Below are 18,742 nucleotides of genomic sequence, written 5' to 3'. Positions count from 1 at the left end.
CTGACCGGGATATTTGAGGTTTGGACTGTCCTGGGACCTGGGACTCTGGTTGTACAGTGCTCCCCATGCCTCCCCCCCCCCCCCCCCTCGGTTTGTTGCACAGTAGTGTTGGCGCTGGTCTAGAGCTTCGGCACCTGTATCCCTCTGCCTCCCTGGCTCGACTGAAGGAAAGCTTGAAAAGGCACGGAGCCCTTATACCTCATCTCCTGACGAGGCTCCCTGGCCCAGCCCGCGGGGGAGGGAGGCCGTGGGGCCGTCCTAGCCATGGCCCCCGAAGTGCAGTCCGCAGCCTGGGTGTGTTCTACCTTTCTGTAGGCCTTTCGGGGCCAGGTGTTCTAGCAGTTCTCACGGCCCTCCGCCAGAGCCCCACGCTGGGCTGGATGTGTCCACATACTGATTCGTAGGCGCTGCCTGCTGGATGTGGGCCCCGGGCCGGGCTGGTGCCCACGGTCCTCAGCGGGGCGGGGAAGCAGGCACACATGTGGTCTGGCGAGGAGCTGGGGTTGCCTGCACCCTACACACACCCCCACACCCACCCACCGCCCTACACACACACACCACCCTACCGCCCCCCCCCCCCCCCCCCCCCCCGTGACTTTAGCATGTGAAGAACTCATTTGCCTGCACGGGTGGAGCCAGCCGCTTTCGAGGCCGTGGGAAGGGAGGGAGGGGCCTCGGCTTCCCTCCCCCGGTGTCCGGCCTCCCGCCCCCGGCTGTGTGTTGTGTTTGTGGTTCTGTGGCCCCTCTTTTATCTGTTGCTATTTTGGTGACGTCTCCCCCCATTCCTCCGCCATCTCCGCCTTTTGTAAGTGGCTCCTGGGGAGGGGTCTGCTCAATCGCCCCCTCTACACTATTTGGAAGGAACTGGGGGTGGCAGAGATGTGGTGGTGGGGGTCTTTTGTACGGTTGGATTAATAAAATGACTTGAAAGTCCAGACGAGGACTCCTGGCTGTTTCAGCACACGAAGGTTGGAACGAACCTCTGCCACCGCCGGCGCGGATGCCTGAGGGGTGAGGATACCTACGTGCCCAGGGTTCGTGGAAGAGAGAATGGTGTTGATTCTGGCCCCTGAGGTGACCTTGGTACCAGGCGAGGAGCCGAGGGAGGCCTGTGTGCGCCACCCCTCCCCCTGCGTCCCTGGTGTGGGAAAGCAGTGCTTTTCTGGGCACATTCCTGGACCCGGCCTGGAGCCAGGGCCTCAGGGAGGCAAGTGCCGTTGGTGTTTCTGGGTTTAGTGCCTACTGCCCCTCCCCCAGTTGTTTGGGTTAGGGGTCGAGTAGAGCTCCAGGTCAAGTGCAGTGGGAAGGGGGCTGCCCCTGATCTAGCAGATTTCCCTCGGGCATGCTTTCCAGGTGTCCCCTTTAGAAAAGTAGCAGTGGCATCCTTAATCTGCACTGGCCCAGGGCGAGGAGAGCGGTGGGAGGGTTATTTCCAACCCACGGGATGCCATCTCCCTTCCCCCATCCTGCAGCTGTCCCTGTCTGTCCTGAGGTCGACCTGGCCCCTGAGGTCTCGGGAGGTACCACCCTTCGCTTTCAGTTTTGGGTCTTCCCCCTAGCAACTGTTTCTACACTGGGAAAGTAGGCGAGGTCACCGAAAACCCAGCTTGCGGGAAGCCCAGCGGACCGTGGGAGGAGAGCCCCGGGCCCGGGGCCCGGCAGGTCCCCCTCCCCTCCTCCGGCTCTCGATTCCAGCGCTGATTGGCCCAAAGTTTCCGCCCTCTCCGGGACACCGGTTCTTCATTGGCCAGTCCCGGTCACGTGGGCCCCTCCTCTCCTGGGCTGGAAACCCGGGGAGGCCGCAACAAGTCGGGTGAGGACTGCGGGTACTGCTGGGTCAGGTGAGGCCCCGGCGGGGCAGGGGTCGCGCGGACCCCATCACACGGGAGGGGCGTGGGCTGCCCCGGGGACCCGGGAGCTGCTGGTCCCTGCTGGGCCTGGAGAGGCGGCGTCCGGGACGGCCGTGTCCCGGACCGGCACTTGCTCCGGCGCCCCGGGCATGCTCTGGTGGCGCCGGGGTCCTTTGCTTCCGAGGTTTGGGGCAGCCACCCCTACAGGGCTTGAGTTGGGCCAGACTCGCCAGCTTGTGCAGGGGGGGGAGAGCTCCCCCTTTAGCTGTCCCCTAGGAACAGCAGAGTGTCTGACAAGCCTCAAGGTCCGTTTTTGTGGGGAGGGGTGGAGGTGGAGAGGTAGACCGGAACGAGATCTGAAACCCCACGGGGAGCGATGTAGGTTGGACCGAGAAGGGAACTTCCTAAAAAGGTAAAGCGATGCGGGCTGAGGAGAACGGGGCCATCTTTTGGAATCTTGGATGCACTCTACGGACAAAGCAGTTGCAGAGTTTGGAACTCGGGGTGCAGGGGTTCCAGACTGTCTCCTGTTTGGGGCTCAGAAGTATTTGTCTTTGTTGACCCAAATGCCGGGGCTGGTTTCCATGGAGACAGTGAGTCTGACATCACCCCGGTTGCCATGGTTCCTGGTTCTGGAGGACCCGAGCAGGCTGTACACAGCCAGGGAGAAACAGAGACTTCAGCCCAAGCTGCTGCCACTTCCTTCCTGCCACCACCTGTTAACAGTCACGCGCAGCAACTGGGAATGGGGAGATGGTGACAGAAGGCGGCGGAAGGCCCGAGAGTGGCAGGCAGGCCTAACAGGGCTGGCTGTGTGGATGCCTTCAGAAGCTGGCCAGGGGGTCCCGTTGGATGTGGTGTGGGGGTCCTTGCAGCCATTTTCCTGTCTGCCTGTGGGTCGGCTGTGTGTGTCTAGGAGGCACAGGCCTTGGGGAAGACACCGTCAGCTGTCTGTCCCGGGCGTGGGTCTTGAAAGGCCGCAGGAGTATCAGGACCCTGCGCAGGACTTGGCACCAGCTTAAATAGATGGGGGCCGCGCGGGGGTCCCTAAGCGTTTCTTCCCAAGCCTCACTTCCCTTCCTAGCGTTTCCTTACAGAGCCCTGCTCCTGTGCCCCCCGTTTGGCCCCTCTGTGAATAGTCATGTGTCCTCCTCTGAAGGACCACAGCCCAAGACTTGGGGGGGGGGGGTCAGCTCATCTTATCCTCCTGCCTTGTGCCAGGTCCCCGTCACAGCTGCCCAGACTCAGGGGACAGTCTTGGCTGGAGTGACAGGACAGGTCTCCCGCTCCTTACCCCACTTTGTGTCAGGCTTCAGAAGCTGGCGTGACTTCCCACCCCCACCTGCCGAGTCAGAGGCGAGTAGCAGGGCGCAGGGCCGCAGCCCTGATTTTCGTCTGCACTTTGCAAACCGTAAGGTCTTGACAAACGATGGCTGTCTTTAAACCCTTTTCCCAGTTGCCTTGAGTTCCATGGGATGACACTGTGCAGATTACATAGAAAGGAAACAGAACTTAGAATGGAGAGTCAGCGTGATGAGGAGGTTTACCAAGGGCGTGCTGAAACGCGTCTGGGCCATGTCAGGTGTTCTCAGGCCGGACTGCACAGGAGAGAGCCTTCTGGGAGGTTTCCAAGAAGACCCATGCCTGGCGGGGGGTGGGGGGGGCGCGCCTGGGGGCTCAGTCAGTGGAGCCGTCCGACTTCGGCTCGGGTCATGATCTCACCGTCCGTGAGTTCGAGCCCCAAGTTGGGCTCTGTGTTGACAGCTCAGAGCCTGGAGCCTGCTTCGAATTCTGTATCTCCCTCTCTCTGCCCGTCTGACACTCTCACCTGTCTCTCTCTCTCTCTCTCAAAAATAAATAAACATTAAAGAGAAAAATTAAAAAAACAAATAAACAACAACAAAAAAAACCCCCAAGACCCATACCTGGGTCTGACCCGAAATCAGTTGAATCAGAATCTGGGGCAGCCCCGGTGTGCAGCCAGCGTCGAGAACCCCTGACCAGCCTGTAGGAAGGATTTATGGTGGGCAGGACACTTCAGTGGGAAGGAGGCCATCCAGTCTCAGCTTCTGAGCCCCGGTGAGGGGCTTGGGGGGTGATTGTGGGGGAGCCTGGGTGGTTGTTCTCTTCCCTCCTCCCATTAGCTGTTCATCCTGGGCAGGTTAGCAGCCTTGACGCCTCCATTTCCCCTGGCTCTAACCTGGGGGCGCCGGCCTGGATACCCCCAGATCCTCTCCAGCTCTGTGCTTTGACCTTTCAAAGTCAGTTCAGTCTCCCAGGGACCACAGGTGAACTTCTCTGTGTGTGCTGACAGGTGTTGATCTGCAAGAGCCGATACTGCCCGGGAAAGTTCAAGTGTCAGGGTTCGAAGGGTTGGTTCTGGAAGCCACTGCTCAGCCCCGGGAACCCAGCCAAGGCTGCTCTCTGCATCCTGCCTTTGCTGAAGGGAACCGGGGTCCTTAAGAGCACTTTTCTCCGCAGGTGGCAGCCACAGCCCCCTCGGGGACCCCAGCAACCATGGCTTCCTGCCCAGACTCTGACAACAGCTGGGTGCTTGCCGGCTCAGAGGTAGGATGCAGACCTGGGAACCCTGTGGGAGAGAAGTTCCTGCGGGGCTGGGTTGCTTTGTGGGTCTGTCCCCTTGCTCGGTTCTGCTGGGCACCTGTGTCACCTCCTGCTGGCGGCCGAGAGGAGCTCCAGGGGCAGGAGGAAGGGGAGCAGGCCCCAGGAGTCAGGTGTGAGGATTGGCTCGGGCCCAAGCGGCGTCAGCTGCTGAGAGTAGGGGACCTGAGGCAACGCCAGGAAAGCCATCTGGGGGGAGACCGAGGAGGTGACGGGGTGAGGCGGGCACGTGTGTTAGTGTTGGAGCGGAGTGGGGCAGAGCCTGAGAAACCCCGGGCCCGGCCCAGGCACGCAGGCCTCCTCCTGGGCGGGGGAGTCACAGAAGGGCCGTGAGTTCGAGGGCCTCGGGACAGTCACTGCCTGTGGGTGGGGTGAACGAGGGAGTGTTTCGAAGGTCGGGCAGCGCGGCTGGCAGTGGGGGCAGGAAGCCAGTGGGCTCCTGTGCCCCCAAAGCCACCAAGAAGGGGGAGGGGGCCGGAGAAAGCTCATCAAGGGCCCCGGGCCCCGTGACTTGGGGTGTTAGGACCGCCAGGGGGAGGGGCGTGAGGGTGGGAGCGAGGGCAGGACACAGGGCCTGGGGCCAGAGCCCCGGCCCAGAACGACTGTGGGGCCTTCCTCTCTGTCCCCCGCTGTAAGAGGGGGTTGTGATTCCTGGCTTAGAGGGGTGGCCGTGGTGAAACGAGTGGTTTGAAAACTGCACAGAAACGGACTGAGGCGCACAACGATCCTTGGAGGGCTTGCAGAAGCCCTGCTTGGGTGAGCGGGTGGCAGGCCTGCTGGGCAGGGGTGTGCAGGGAGGGCAGAGCTGGGGGGGAGGGGGCGGGCCAAGCTGTCGGCTGCCAGCAGCTGCGTGTGGGGCAGTGGAAAAGGCCAGAAAAGCCTGGAAGATGCGAGTAAAGTGGGCGACCTGTCGAGTGGACGCCACAGGGAAACCCATGGGGAACATGATCGTGACCTTTAAGTGGCCAGGGGGCTCTGTTCTCTTGCCGGCCGCCCACCTCCCAGCCAGTCAGCAGCTTCCATTTGTGGGGAGGTGGGAGACCCCGGCTTTGGCTGGCTTCTTTGGGAGGGTGGGGGGCACCAGGTTCCTAGGTGATGGGGTGTCTTGGCCCAGCCGCACTTTTCCATTGGCCAGCAGCTGCCTCTGGAAGTCCCTCACGGTGGCAGGGCAGGGCGGGGAGGGGAGGTCAAGCGAGCTCAGGGAGGTCAGAGAGAGGAGCTGCCGCCCGCCGCCCTCCCCCACCTCGCGTTAGCTCGCTGTGGCACGTGTAGGTTTTTGTGAGATGTGGGTGCGGCTGGCCCCAGGGACCCCAGCAGAGCACCCGTGCTCCTGGTTTGGAGCACCCCCTCCCCCAGGGCCTGCCCGTGGAGACCTTGGGCCCAGAATCCAGGACGGACCCAGAACCCGAGAAAGCTCCCCAGGCCCCTCGGAGCCACTTCGAGGCAGCTGCTGATGAACTAGCTGGGGCCGTGAATGGAGAAGGTAACAGGCCCTCCTGAGGGCGGGTGCAGCCGCCTTCCTCTACGCTCTGGGGTCTCCTGCCCCTTCTAATCTGGTAGGGCCTGTGGGAGCCAGAGGGCTGTGTGGGAAGTTCATCTGGGGGACAGTGGTATGTTTCCTGGGCCTTTTCGTCCACTGCAGAGACCCCCTTCCAGACTGAAAGTCCCCAGTGCGGTCCCGTTCTGCCAGAGAAGACCGAGGCCAAGGTGAGGACCTTCACCGGGTTGGGGAGGGCAACTGGAGAGGGGGAGGCCTGGAGCCGCTCGTGGCTGTGTCTGCTCAGGGTGTCCTGGAAGGTGACGGTTGTGCCACGAAGCCCCCCGGCCTGGGAGACATGGTGGTCCAGAGAGACTTGGAGGAGGCCCCTGTGGTGGCAGGCCCAGAAGACACACGAGACACGCAGGACCTGGAGGGTCACAGCCCCCCACAGAGCCTGCCTTCATCTCCCAACGCAGGTGAGAGCCTTTTGGTCTCTGTGTTTCCTCTCCTCTGGAAGGAATGGGGGGCAGGGCGTTTGCCGCTGAGCACGGTTCTGGTCCAGGCCCCGGCACTTAGCAGCATAGTGCTCGCCTTGCCCTGTGTCAGTGAAGCCTCACCACTACCCCCGAGGACTCGGGGAGGTCAAGTGACTTGACCGAGGTCACATAGCTGGTAAGCGGCAGGGCCTGGGTCTGCCTGACTCTTTCCCTTGTGCCACGAGGCGCCTTCTTTTCTCGCTTCTAGATTCAACTCTTGTTCCCTGAGCCTCTTTCACGTGTCAGTTCTGTGCCCAGGAGGGGAGGGGGGGTGGGCGGTGCGTGGCCCGTGTGAGAGGCAGACTCGTCTGAACCCAATGCAAGTCAGACCGAGAGCGTGGGGAAAGGAGGGGGGAGGGGAGAGGAGGGGAGGGGAGGGGAGAGCGGTTCAGCCAGGGGACAGTTGAGGGAAGGGAGAGAGGGGCGGGAGCAGTCGGGGGAAGGTTCAGGTTGGAGGGCATCTTGAGAAGGAGCAGGCTGCTGGTCGTCAGCAGAGGCACGGGGCCGCCTGTCCCGCGCTGAGGAGCCTTTGGCCAAGGCTGTGGCCAAGGAGTGGGCGAGTCCTTCTCTGCTGAAGGACGGGGTGGAGGGAGAGGCCAAGACCTGGGCCGTTTAGGGCACGAGCGAGGTGCTCGCGGAAAGCTGCCGAAGAGAGGGTAGGCAGACACGAGGCAGGGGTGTGGGGGGACGGCCTGGGGGGAGGGCTCAGGTGGCCAGGTGGTAGCAGTGGGGTCGTTCTCTGAACAGGGGTGGGGGGGGGCACCGGTGTGGAGGGTGGGGTACTGAGAGCTTGGTCCCCAGGTGACACTCAGGTAGGGTGGCTGGCAGATGGTCATCAGGCCCGGGGCTCTGGGCAGGCCAGGTCAGGATCTATGGACTGGGGGCTCCTCTGCTCCAGAGGAAAGTCAGTGGTGCGGGTGACTGTGCGGGGAGATGGCCGGGCCCCGCGGGACCCTCGCCTTTAGGACCGGGAAGAGCCAGGACGGACGGACTGAGAGGCAGAGCTGCCGAGGGAGCTGGGTGGGGGGCACGTGTGGAGGAGGGGGTGCTTTTAGGGAAGAGCTGCTCCCTGAGTTTGCAGATAGAAGGACCGCCCTTCCCCCCCCCCCTCCCACCATAGGCCGGGCATCTGAAGACCGCCCAGGTGGACTGGGGCAGGGTCCCTCACTATGTCTCTCTCTGCGGTCGCCTCACTGCCTCCTGCCCACTGGTTCTCCAGCCTGGCCCGTGGAGGAGGCCCACCGCTCCAGCAGTGAGGACGACACAGACGCAGACGTGGAGGCAGAGGGGCTGCGGAGGCGGCGGGGCCGGGAGCCCAGCACCCCCCGGCCCGTGGCGGCCCTGCGCGTGGAGGGCCAGGCCCGCGGCGAGGGCGCGGGCGGGGAGCCGGGCCTCTCCCCCAACATGTGTCTCCTTGGGGCCCTGGTTCTGCTGGGCCTGGGAATCCTGCTCTTCTGCGGTGAGTGCTACCTCCCTGCCGCGGCCTGCTCCCTGTCTCCGCGACCCCTCCTGCCCCTCTCCTCCACTCTGGCCTCACCCAGCCCCTCTGTCTCCACCCTCAGGTGGCCTCTCGGAGTTTGACAGCGGTGAGTGGGGCGGGGCCCTGGCTCGTCCCTGCCCAGCCTCAGGGAGGCCACTGGCGGTTTCCCCGAGTCAGAAGTAGGGCCCCTGGGCTGTGCATTCATTGCTCAGTCACTGACCTTCTCAGCTGCTCAGGGCGACTCTCGGCCCTCTCCTGCTGGACTTCTCAGCCGTAGGGTAGGCCCAGGGCAGGCGGGTGACCGTGTGTGTGCAGGGGTGAGGGAGCGGGCCAGTTTTGGGACTTTGGTTTCCCACAGGGCCCACGGAGGAAGCACAGCCGCAGGCCTTCCCAGACACCGGCTCGGATGCGGAGGTGCTGGATGGCGTGGGGGGCGCGGGGACCGTCCGGGAGACTCGGGGTGGCCTGGCTGTGGGGCGGGAGGGGTCACTGGCTCCTGTGCCCTTAGGATGGACTGGGGCAGCCGCTGCAGGCCTCAGCACCCCCCGACAGGGTGCCCAGCCTGCAGAGCATGGCCCTCCTGCTGGACAAGCTGGCCAAGGAGAACCAGGACATTCGGCTGCTTCAGGCCCAGCTCCAGGTGGGCACACGCAGGGGTGAGGGGAGGGGTGGGAGGGGTGTGTGTCCTACAAGTTGCCTCTGCTCGCCTCCCGCCACCATCTCCTCTGTCCACTGGAGTTAGGCTTTCTTCCTGGTTCTCTGCTCACACCCTGCGGCCACGGCCCAGGCCTGGCCGGCGTCCCGGCCGGCGTCCCTGCCGGCGCCCCCGCTGCCTGAGGCCACCCTGACTGATGGGTGCAGTCTGCCCGGGGCCCCGTGTGAACAGGATGGGAAGGACTGCCGAGGCTCAATTAATGTCTCTTCTGGGTGTGGGAGGCAGAAAGGGCCGCGAGAGCCGCGTCTGGTCAATCTCAGGCGGATCGAAGTGTGTCCTTATAGGAGGACGTGGAAGCTGAGGTCTGTGACGGAATTTGGGGTCACGGGCTCGGTGCAGGTTGTGGACGGCGAGGAGGTTGAGAACCAAACTCTCTGAGCGTCCTAGGCCGCGTCCTGCCGACTCCCATGGGCGGAAGCGGGGCGGGAGGCCCCGGGCCCGTCCTGACCCTCCTGTGGCACCCTCCACCACAGGCCCAGAAGGAGGAGCTTCAGAGCCTGGTGCGCCAGCCCCGAGAGCTGGAAGAGGAGAACGCGCGGCTGCGGGGGGCCCTGCGGCGGGGCGAGGCCGCCCAGCGCACCCTGGAGTCCGAGCTGCAGCGGCTGCGGGCCGGCTGCGTGCGGGGCCCAGACGGGGTGTGCGTCCCCTGGAGCAGAGGCTCTCTGGGCAGCGGGGTCTCCGGGGAGCGGGAGCCAGGCCCTGGCCTCCCTGAGCAGCAGGAACGGCTGGAGGCGGAGGCCCAGGCATTAAGGCGCGAGTTGGAGAGGCAGCGGCGGCTGCTGGGGGCGGTGCGGCAGGACCTGGAGCAGAGCTTGAGCGGTGCGGGCCGAGGGGACCTGGCCGAGCTGGGCCGCAGACTGGCCCAGCAGCTGCAGGGCCTGGAGAAGTGGGGCCAGCACCCCGGGGTCGGTGCCAACGCCTCAGGGGCCGGGCACCGGGGGCCCCGCTCCCAGAGTCCCAGGGAGTGGAGTGGAAAGGAGAAGCAGCGGGGTGGGCAGGGGGACCGGAGCGCTGAGCCCCGGAGGCACAAGAAGGAGGGGTCCGGTCGGGAGAGAAAGAACTGGGGGGGTGAGGGCCGGGAGATGGCAGAGGGCTGGGGGGAGGGCAAGCCGCAGGGGGCGGAGTGGGGCAGCAGGAAGGACACCAGGCGGCAGGGCCCCGAGGAGCCCCCTAGGAGGAGTGGGAGCCCTCACCCCCCCGAGGGGCAGCAGCACCCTCAGCGGGAGGAGGGCGCTAGCGACGGGCGAGGCCACCCGGCACGGGCACCGGCACCGTGGGCCGAGCTGTTGAGGCGCAAGTACCGGGCCCCACAGGGCTGCTCAGGCGTGCGCGAGTGTGCCCGGCAGGAGGGCCTGGCCTTCGGGGCAGAGCTGGCCCCGGTGCGGCGACAGGAGCTGGCCTCTCTGCTGACCACTTACCTGGCGCGGCTGCCCTGGGCCGGGCAGCTGACCCAGGAGCTGCCGCTCTCGCCCGCTTACTTTGGGGAGGATGGCATCTTCCGCCATGACCGCCTCCGCTTCCGGGACTTTGTGGATGCCTTGGAGGACAGCCTGGAGGAGGTGGCGGTGAGACAGACGGGTGACGATGATGAGGTGGATGACTTTGAGGGCTTCATCTTCAGCCACTTCTTTGGAGACAAAGCACTGAAGAAGAGGTGGGCAGCTGTGGGCGGGGGACGCGGGGTTGGGGTGAGGGAGCACAGGCCCTGAGTCCCAGTCTTGAGTTTGAGCCACTTGTCATCCACGGCGGGCTCCTCTTCGAGCAGCATCCAGGTGCGCTCCGGTCTTCCCTTGAGGTCAGGAGGCCGCCTGTGCTCGCCCCACGGTGGTCCCGGGAGCCCCCTCGGGCTGGGGGGACCTTTCCTCCGGAGTACTTGTGTCCAGCGTGTACCTGCAGTGCCGAGGAGGCTTCCTGCCTCGCTGGCCGGGGACCTCACACCGGGAGGGTGGGTCCGTCCCCCCCCGCCTTAGGGGGGACAGGTCCCCGCTGCTACAGGAGCCTCTTCTCACCATGCGGCGTGGTCCTGAAGGCCTCTTCCTGCCCCCACCTGGTCTCCCCACAGGTCAGGGAAGAAGGACAGACACTTCCGGAGCCCGAGGAGGGGCTGAGGCCCGGGGTCCCCTGACCCCGGGGACTGTTGAACTGTCGTCTTCTCCGGCTCCCTAGGAGAGTCACCCGGCCTTGCACTGATGCCACTGTTGCCAAGAAAAGGCTTTAGCTGGACCTGTCTTGCTGTTTATGCAAATATATGCAAACGCTTGGGGGCCAGCGGGCGGGGTGGGGTGGGCCATGGGGGGGACAGGAATCTGATTCTGCAGCCAGAGAGCGTCTGTGCATGTGCCCTCAGAGGGGCCCCTTGGCTGCACACACTGGCCTGTGCCCCCTGGGATGGAGGCCCAGCACGAGGGCTTTCCCTGGGGTTTTGTTACATTTGGAAGCGGCAGCCCCCAGGGACTGAAGTCTCCTTCTGCCTCCTCCCCGGCCCCACCTCATGGGAACTGAAGACTCAGCCCCAGGAAACGCTGTTGGGGCTGTGCTGTCGGCTGGGGGCTCCGTCACTGGGCTGGTGTGTAAGCACAGGGGACCCCACACCCACCTTGTCCCCACCTCATCCTCCCCACCCGCTTCCGGCCCTCAGGGCTGGAGCTCACAGCTGCTGAGGGCCATGGGTTCCCGAGGGTGAGCCTTGGGCCCCCGTCCCGGCCGAGAGATCTCCCGGCCGAGAGATCTCGGCAGGTTAATTTCTGGGAGCCTTGGGTTTCTGATCCTCAAACAAAGGGACTGGGGGGCTGGGGAGAGATTACATAAAGCGATGAAAGCAAAATGCCTGTTCTGTATTTGGCACTCAAAAGCTGTCGCCCGCCACAGGGTGTGAGGAGGGGGCAGAGGACCCCCACCGGGCTCTGGGCTGGGGAGGTGGGAAGCCACTAGGTGGCGCCCCAGCTCCACGTTTGCTGCCGACCTCGCCTCCCGCACTGATTAGGGCCCCCCGCACTGATTAGGGCCCCAGACCCAGACCCACCCGGCCAGGTGAGGTGAGGGCCTGCGCTCACCCAAAACCCAGAGTCCGCTGGGCCACTTACTGCCCGGAAGTCCTTCCTGACCGGGCTCCTCGACTGGCCTGCACGTCCCGTGCGAGTGTAGGGACGGAATGGCGCAGTGTGACTTCAGGAAGGGGAGAGCGCCCGCCGGCTCCAGAAGGGGCTGTGGTGGGCGGCGGGGGCTCAGGAGGGACCGCTGGCTGTCGGAGGGCTGTGAGCCAATGGGCTCCTGCGGGCCTCTGGCTGGGGGCTGAACCAGGAGCACAGGGTATGTGTGAGGAGGCGCCCCCTCTGTGGACTGTCGTCCCCTCCATGGACCCTCACCCCCCCCCACCCCCGTGGACCCTCGTCGCCTCCACGGACTGTCCCCTCCACAGACTGTCGTCCCCTCTGGACCCTTGTCCCCTCCACGGACTGTCGTCCCCTCCATGGACCCTCATCCCCTCTGCAGACTGTCGTCCCCTCCATGGACCCTCGCCTCCTCCGTGGGCCCTCATCCCCTCCACGGACCCTCGTCCCCTCTGGACCCTCATCCCCTCTGCGGACTGTCGTCCCCTCCATGGACCCTCGCCTCCTCCGTGGGCCCTCATCCCCTCCACAGACCCTCATCCCCTCTGCGGACTGTTGTCCCCTCCATGGGCCCTCGTCCCCTCCGCAGACCGTCGTCCCCTCTTGAGGATGCCTTTTTATCCTGTTTACCTTTCTCACCGCTTGCAGGTGCTCAGAATTTATGCTGCGTGAACAGCTGACTGGTCAGCTTGAGTCTCCAGGGCAGGGGTTCAGGCTAGAAGGGAGGCCAGATTCCTCATCCGGGGAGGGGCCTGGCTTCAGGGCAGGGGGCACAGCCTGGCCTCCCTGGGTTCCCAGAGGTTGTGGGTGCTTGGGGCTTTTCAGGGTCTGAAAAGCATCACAAAGTCTGGGGGAGGCTGGGAAGGGTCCCCAAGCCCCCTGCCCCTCTTAGCCCCTCAGGGAGTAGGAGCGCTGAGCTGGGTCTGAGGTCTCCGAAGCCGCTGTGTCCCCTATATCCGAGAGACAAAGAGAGCCAGGAGCCCCAGGGGTCTGTTGGGGACGGTCAGGACACCAGGGCCACTGCCCGGTGGCTACCCTGTGTCTGGGCTGGCCTAGGTAGGTGATCCTCACCCCCATCACAGGACACGAGGCCCCTCTCTCTGTCACCCTCGTGTACCCACAGCAGCTCTGGCTGGTACCCACAGGGGTGGGGGAACCTGGGAGCAAACCCACTGGCGTCTGCCCCCAGCCATGCGTGGCCCCCCAGGGTCTGGTCTGGACCCCTCCAGTTTAAGCTCTGGACCTTTCTGCCCTTTCCTCTGAGACCTTCCACCCCTCCCCCCCAGCTAAGAGCTCAGCCCCAGGGGCAAGGGGCAACTTGGGAGAATCACATGAGTCAGGGGCGCCCCCTTGGGCCTCCTGCTTCTTTTGGCCGGTCCCCAAACTCACTTCTCATCTGTCCCCTAGTCCGCCATCCCTGCCCCTCACCCCTGCCCAGGCTCCTCCACTGCCCTTTCCCCGCTGCCCTCAGCCCCGCCTTCCCTCCCTGGTGCCCCTGCCAGCCCTTACCGCCCCTGGAGTCCCCCTGCCTCCTCTCCCTACTGCTTCCCATCACCCATTCTGGAGGCAGAGATGTGGTCCTGGGTGAGCTTGGGGCCGGCACCCCCTGCTCCCCAGAAGCTCCTTGAAGGTCAGGGGTGTGTGTTCCTCCCAAGACGCTCTCCCAGCCGCCTCTGCCAGGCCAGCTGTTGCCTGAGGGACCTCCCGGGGCCACCCTGATGCAGGGGTGCCCGGGGCCCTCACCTGCACGTGCTTACGGGGGGGCTGGTAGGGGAGCTGCAGGGTGGGGCCGGGCTGCCTAGCCCTGAACCCCGACGACAGCAGCCCCCTCCCCTGCCATTTTACCGCTGAGATACCTGCCTGCTGGGCAGCTTCCGGCCTCAGCTTCCAGAAGAGGCCCCGCCCCGCTCAGCCCCTCCTCTTCATTCTGGGCCCGATGGAGGCCCCGCCCAGGTCTCCTCTAACCAGACTTTTGGTCTGAGCAAGCTAAGACGGGGGGGAAACCAGTCTCGGGTCCCCGCCAGCTCCCACCTGCGGGCCTCAGGCCGGGCGCCCCCTTGCTTTCAGGGTGAGCTTCCCCATCGGTACAGTGGACACCGAGAGCATCTTCCCAAACCGCCTGGCAGGAGCTGGCAGGGGCGGGGGAGGGGTGCCAGCTTGCATCTCACTCTGCCGCGTGCTGTGCAGACCCCAGTGCTGCCCGCACCGCCCCCCCCTCCCCGCCCCTGCAAGCAGCTGGATGGATTTAACAGGCAGAATTCTCTCTTCACGCTGCCAGGGAGGAGTCAGCAGGGCGTGAAGAGGAGGGAAGGCTGGCCTCTGACCTGGACTTTGAAGGACAGTAGGATTTGCCATGAGGGCAGAGGTGAGGCCCGGGGAGGGGGAATAGCCTTGGGGCCAGATGGTTAAGTTCATGCTCACCGTTCTCCCACAGGCCCACCTGCAAGTCTAAGGAGGGGCTTTGCCACGGGCAGTGGAGGCTGGGCGCCTGTACCAGGGCCGGTAGGCCTGGGCGCTGTGCAGCGGGCGGCCAGGATGTGACATCGGGGTAGTTTCAAGGTGTCAGCCAACAGCCTGGGAGAGAGGCAACGTGGCCAGAGCAGCGAGTTCGAGTGGCCCAGGCCTGGATGGGACAAGGCCAGGGGAAAGCGGGCGGTCGAGGACATGCTGGGTTTCCCAGCCCTGGCACAGGTGGTTGAGCAGTTCCCCCCCCCCCACCCCCCACCCCCGCAGTGCTGGCAGAGGAGGAGGGGCGGGGCTGGTCTTGTCGGGGGGGGGGGGGGGGGGGGTGGGGTGGAGAGGGGAAGGCAGCTGGGCTTGATTTTGCCAGATATGGGGGGGCAGCCAGCCTCCCAGCAGGTCCCTCACTGCTCCCCCGCTGTGCGTCCCCTCTCCCCATCCCCCCAAGTCAGGGCCCCCTTGGAGAAGTTCCAACCAGCGTCAGACTCTTAACCTTACTGAGCCTGAAGGGTGGGGGGAGTGGCCCGCAGGGGGAGTGACCTGTCTGCTGAGGGTCAGAGGGACAGGTTGCCAGGCTGGGGCAGGGAAGGCAGAAACTTAAGCCGTGCACCGTGGAGAGGAAGGGTTAGCCCCCTTTGCAACGTCAGTCACCCACAGACCAAACAGACCCGCCACGCTGGCTCATCCGGAATGTGGCCTCCGGCCCTTGCAGAAACCCCACGTGGCGTGAGGCCTGCCCGGAGACCGGCCGCCCCTTACCCGCCTGGGCCACAGACTTTTCGGCTCTCCCATCTCACGGACAAGCAGACGTTAGAGAGGGTAAGACCGTCAGTACCCTCTTACAGACAAGTAAGAGAGAGAGAGAGAGAGAGAGAGAGAGAGAGAGAGAGAGAGAGGAGGTGGCTTGCCTATGGTCCTGTCACAGCTGGACAGCGACCAAGACCATCCGCGGGCACTGTCCACCTTCCCCAGGAGGCCGCAGGCCGGGAAGCCCGAGCTCCCACCCAGCCACGTGGGTACCTGGCCCTGTGGCACTTCCTCTCTGGCCACCGCGGCCCCTTATGCGCCCCAGCTTGTGGGCAGGAGGAGGCTGGCTCCGGAGGGGCCCTTCACGGGCATGAAGCCGGCCTCTGGTTCAGAGTGAGAAGCGAGGCCCAGAAAGAGAAATGACTTGTCTGGGGTCACAAAGCTTGCTAGGGGCGGGTTGGGGCTGGAGCCCTTGGCTGTCAACCCCTAAGAGTCCCCTGTCCCCCCCCCCCCCGCCCCCGCCCCCCTCTGCTCCTCAAGCTTGTAAGGCGAGGTCTGGGGGAACCGGTTCTTCCTCTGCCCTTGAGCTTTGAAGTCACCCGTGGGTGGCTCGTGCTGGTGCTGTAGGGACGTCTGGTGTCCCCTCCGCCACTCGGAGGGGTGGCAGCCAGACAGACAGGAGGCTGCCCGTGGAGGACTGCAGCGGGGCGGAGGCGGGGGGGAGCCGCCCCGGGACCGGAACGTCGGGGTGTGGGGTTCCGAGGCTCGGCCTTGAGGGTGCCTGCAAACGCCCTCGGAGCCTCCAGAGCAAAGGCCTGGCCTCCAGACTCTCCCCCAAAGAGCCATCCATTTGCTCATTCATTTATTTATCGTGGCTCGTGCAGTGCTTCCCCAGGCCTGGCCCGGCTGGCGCCACCAGACCTGCCTTCTGGCAGCCTGGGGAGGGACACAGGCGAGGACCTACACTGCAGGCCGAGGCGGGGCTGGGGGGGGAGGGTCCCGGAGGCCCCCCTGGCTGCCGGAACCGCTGGCTTTGGAGCCACGCAGACCCAGCTCGGCCACTTCTAGCTCCTGGTTTGGAGCCGAGCCTGTCCATCTCATTGTGAGAGTAAATACCAGCGTCTGTCTCGAAGATAGTGAAAAATGGTGACATGAATGAAATCAACACATCGCTCTTCAACGGCTGAAGTGGGGCCAGTCCCCAGCTCCAAAGCTGGCATTCAGTACATGATAATCTCACAGAACAAAAAGATTTTTCTAAATCCTGAATCTTTATTTAAAAAAAAAAAAAAAAAGCTTTGTTTAAGGGCGCCCAGCTGGGTCGGTGGAGCCCACGACTCCTGGTCTCTGGCTCATGAGGTCAAGCCCCCCACGGGTATAGGGCTTGCTTAAGCAAAAATCCTGTTTGTTCTTGCGTCGTATTCCGGATTGAGCCGTGGCCACCATCCATGGGCAGACTAGCTGACTTTTTAGAGCTTGTTTCTTTTGAACATCGGAGGATCCCTGCTTTGCCCGGCGTTCTGGGTGAGATCAGCCGGGAGCTGGAGTTGGAGGTGCCGACAGACTCTGCTACGTGCTCTCTGAACGCTGCAGCCATAAGAACGAAGGTCACACACTTGCCTCATAGCGACGGAGATAATTCAGAGACCGAAGACTGAGCAGGGGAATCCAACTTTCCGTTGGTCTTTTGGGAGGGCGCACTGTCCAGCGAGAGGTTCGACGCCTCTCACCTCCAGGGATGTCGGCGTGTGGCGTTTCTTAAAGCCGGAGAACTTACAAACTCAGAGCTGGCCGGTGCCTTGTCCTTCCTCTGGGTTCACCCTTACTGAGCACTTAGCAACTTAGGGAAGGCGGGTCACGGAGGGGACGGTCGTAAGTCTCTGACTGTCCACCTGTGTGTTTAGAAGCGTTTTGCCCCTTCTCTCCGGAGTGATCCCGGGGGGTAATCTATTTAATAGATGTCTGGGCAAGTGTCTCAATCATAATGAGCCTCATCATAATTGCGACACTTCGGGGCGCCCGGGAGGCTCAGCCGGTTAAGCGTCCAACTCTTGGTTTCGGCTCAGGTCATGATCTCGGGTTTCGTGGGTTCGAGCCCCACGTCAGGCTCTGCACTGGAGGCATGGATATTGCTTGGGATTCTCTCTCTCTCTCTCTCTCTGCCCCTCCCCTGCTCACACTGTCTCTCTCTCAAAATAAATATACTTGAAAAAATTTAGTAATTGCGCCACTTAAAGTTGCCTCATCTTTCAGTAGGGATAGTAGTGTTTATGTCACATGATTGAGGAAATAAATGTCTGGCACTTAGTAAACGCTCAGGAAATAGTAACTCTTATGTGGGGGGGGGATGTGGGAGTAAGCGGTAAGCGTAGTGTGAGGTGAGCGTGAGGTATGTCAGGAGCATAGGAAGCAGGGATCCAAGGCAGAGGGGTGGGGAGGTGGGGAGGAGGCGTCACAGGCTAAGTGCTGGAGTACAACTCAGAGTCTGCTCCCCAGAAAGACAGCTGGAAGGGTGTTTCAGGCAGGGGGAACCACGCGATGGTGCCACTTAGAGCCACTTACAGCTTCTATCAGAGCATCAGGCGGATGTTAATTTATGTCTGTTCCCCTCTCCAGTTTGGGGATGAAATTTCTCATGCTCTATTTTGAAGCTGCTTTATTGTTGCCGGTCCCTCAGGGGAACAAATGCTCTTTGAGCAGGCTCTGGTTCGCTCACTGTCCCAGCTCAAGTGGTACCTGGTGCGTCTCAGGCATTTACAGACATTGAATGAACGAACGAATGAACGAACGAACGGACTTCTCTCCCTCGGCTCCCAAGGACTCAGACTGCCTCTCTTCTCTTCCTCTTTGCCACTCCTTCTGCCCCACGCTCTGCCTCACCTGCCCCACTGCACGGCCCCCGAGGCCACGGTCATCGAGCACAGAAGGCCCCAGTCACAGGCACTGGTGCAGGACGGCACTGGGTCAGCTGCACAACGGCCACAGGAAGAGGAGCCAGAAGCGGAAGGAAGGGTAACCGGTGGTACCACTGAGCCTCAGTGGCATCTATGGGGCAGGCTGGCCTTGCAGGGGTGGACCGTGGTGCCGCAGATCAGGGCTCCCTCGCCCCGGGAGGTGCTGGGAGGGCACTGACAAAGCCCGCCTCCTCCCTCCCTCCCTCCTCTCGTCTCCGCAGGAGTGTAGGCCCTGGTCCCCTGCGGGCTCAAACTGTTCTGGGTTTGGTGACACCGTGAGCGGGCTTCCTCCAATAGGCCTGGACTTGACTTCCGAGCCGTCTTCTGGGTCAGTGAAGCAAACCTCTCTTTATTTTTATTTTTTTGTTATTTACTTACTTTGTGTGAGAGAATGTGTGAGCAGAGGGAGGCGCAGAGAGAGAGAGACAGAGAGAGACAGAGAGAGACAGAGAGAATCCCAAGCAGGCTCCACATTGTCAGCACAGAGCCGGACGTGGGGCTCAATCCCATGAACCATGACATCACGACCTGAGCCGAAATCAAGGGTCAGACGCCTAACTGGCTGAGCCCCCCAGGTGCCCCACAGACGGTCTGCCTTTTTAGTGAGGGGTGACCCTCTGGGGTAATTGTGTTCCTGAGTCGTGGGGCCACTGCTCTGTGGTCCAAGGCCAGCACCTGCTTCCTCAAGCATCAGCTTCTGGAAGCCCCGTGAGGCAGCCCCGTGAGGCAGCGTGTCTGGCATCCCCAGCTTCTCATCGCAGCCCCCCCCCTCCTCAGGCTTCTGGCCA

General features: G+C 63.4%; 2 protein-coding genes and 1 long non-coding RNA gene across 11 annotated transcripts; 2 read left to right on the top strand and 1 right to left on the bottom strand.

Annotated features, from left to right (window-relative positions):
* The first annotated feature begins 968 nt into the window (after positions 1 to 968).
* PBXIP1 (PBX homeobox interacting protein 1) lies at positions 969 to 10,906 on the top strand. Of its 9 annotated transcripts, none has more exons than XM_053209034.1 (11): positions 969 to 1,083; positions 4,332 to 4,418; positions 5,829 to 5,955; positions 6,115 to 6,179; positions 6,257 to 6,428; positions 7,609 to 7,947; positions 8,051 to 8,074; positions 8,327 to 8,382; positions 8,477 to 8,608; positions 9,157 to 10,337; positions 10,746 to 10,906. In XM_053209034.1, exons 1-11 carry the CDS (start codon positions 1,051 to 1,053, stop codon positions 10,789 to 10,791), a joined length of 2,262 nt encoding a protein of 753 aa, XP_053065009.1. In that variant the 5' UTR covers positions 969 to 1,050; the 3' UTR covers positions 10,792 to 10,906. The 9 variants fall into 9 exon arrangements, with proteins under 9 accessions (XP_053065009.1, XP_053065010.1, XP_053065011.1 ...); XM_053209035.1 differs by lacking the exon at positions 969 to 1,083 and adding an exon at positions 1,708 to 1,841 and having other exon boundaries at positions 5,814 to 5,955; XM_053209036.1 differs by lacking the exon at positions 969 to 1,083 and adding an exon at positions 1,710 to 1,841.
* Positions 10,907 to 11,396: 490 nt separating this feature from the next.
* Positions 11,397 to 13,070, bottom strand: LOC128312972 (uncharacterized). The gene is made up of 3 exons (XR_008293029.1): positions 12,424 to 13,070; positions 11,767 to 11,974; positions 11,397 to 11,472 (listed from the first exon to the last, which is right to left on the bottom strand). It is a non-coding gene; the product is annotated as an uncharacterized LOC128312972 (long non-coding RNA).
* A 295-nt stretch (positions 13,071 to 13,365) lies between these two features.
* LOC113596180 (uncharacterized) lies at positions 13,366 to 18,150 on the top strand. The gene is made up of 5 exons (XM_053209709.1): positions 13,366 to 13,423; positions 13,646 to 13,861; positions 14,072 to 14,158; positions 14,966 to 15,072; positions 16,428 to 18,150. Exons 1-5 carry the CDS (start codon positions 13,366 to 13,368, stop codon positions 16,656 to 16,658), a joined length of 699 nt encoding a protein of 232 aa, XP_053065684.1. The 3' UTR covers positions 16,659 to 18,150.
* Positions 18,151 to 18,742: the final 592 nt, after the last annotated feature.

The sequence above is a fragment of the Acinonyx jubatus genome, chromosome E4, assembly GCF_027475565.1.
Source record: "Acinonyx jubatus isolate Ajub_Pintada_27869175 chromosome E4, VMU_Ajub_asm_v1.0, whole genome shotgun sequence".
In the NCBI taxonomy this organism is placed as follows: Eukaryota; Metazoa; Chordata; class Mammalia; order Carnivora; family Felidae; genus Acinonyx; species Acinonyx jubatus.
Note: the sequence above shows the minus strand (reverse complement) of the source record. Positions and strands in the feature narration are given on the sequence as shown.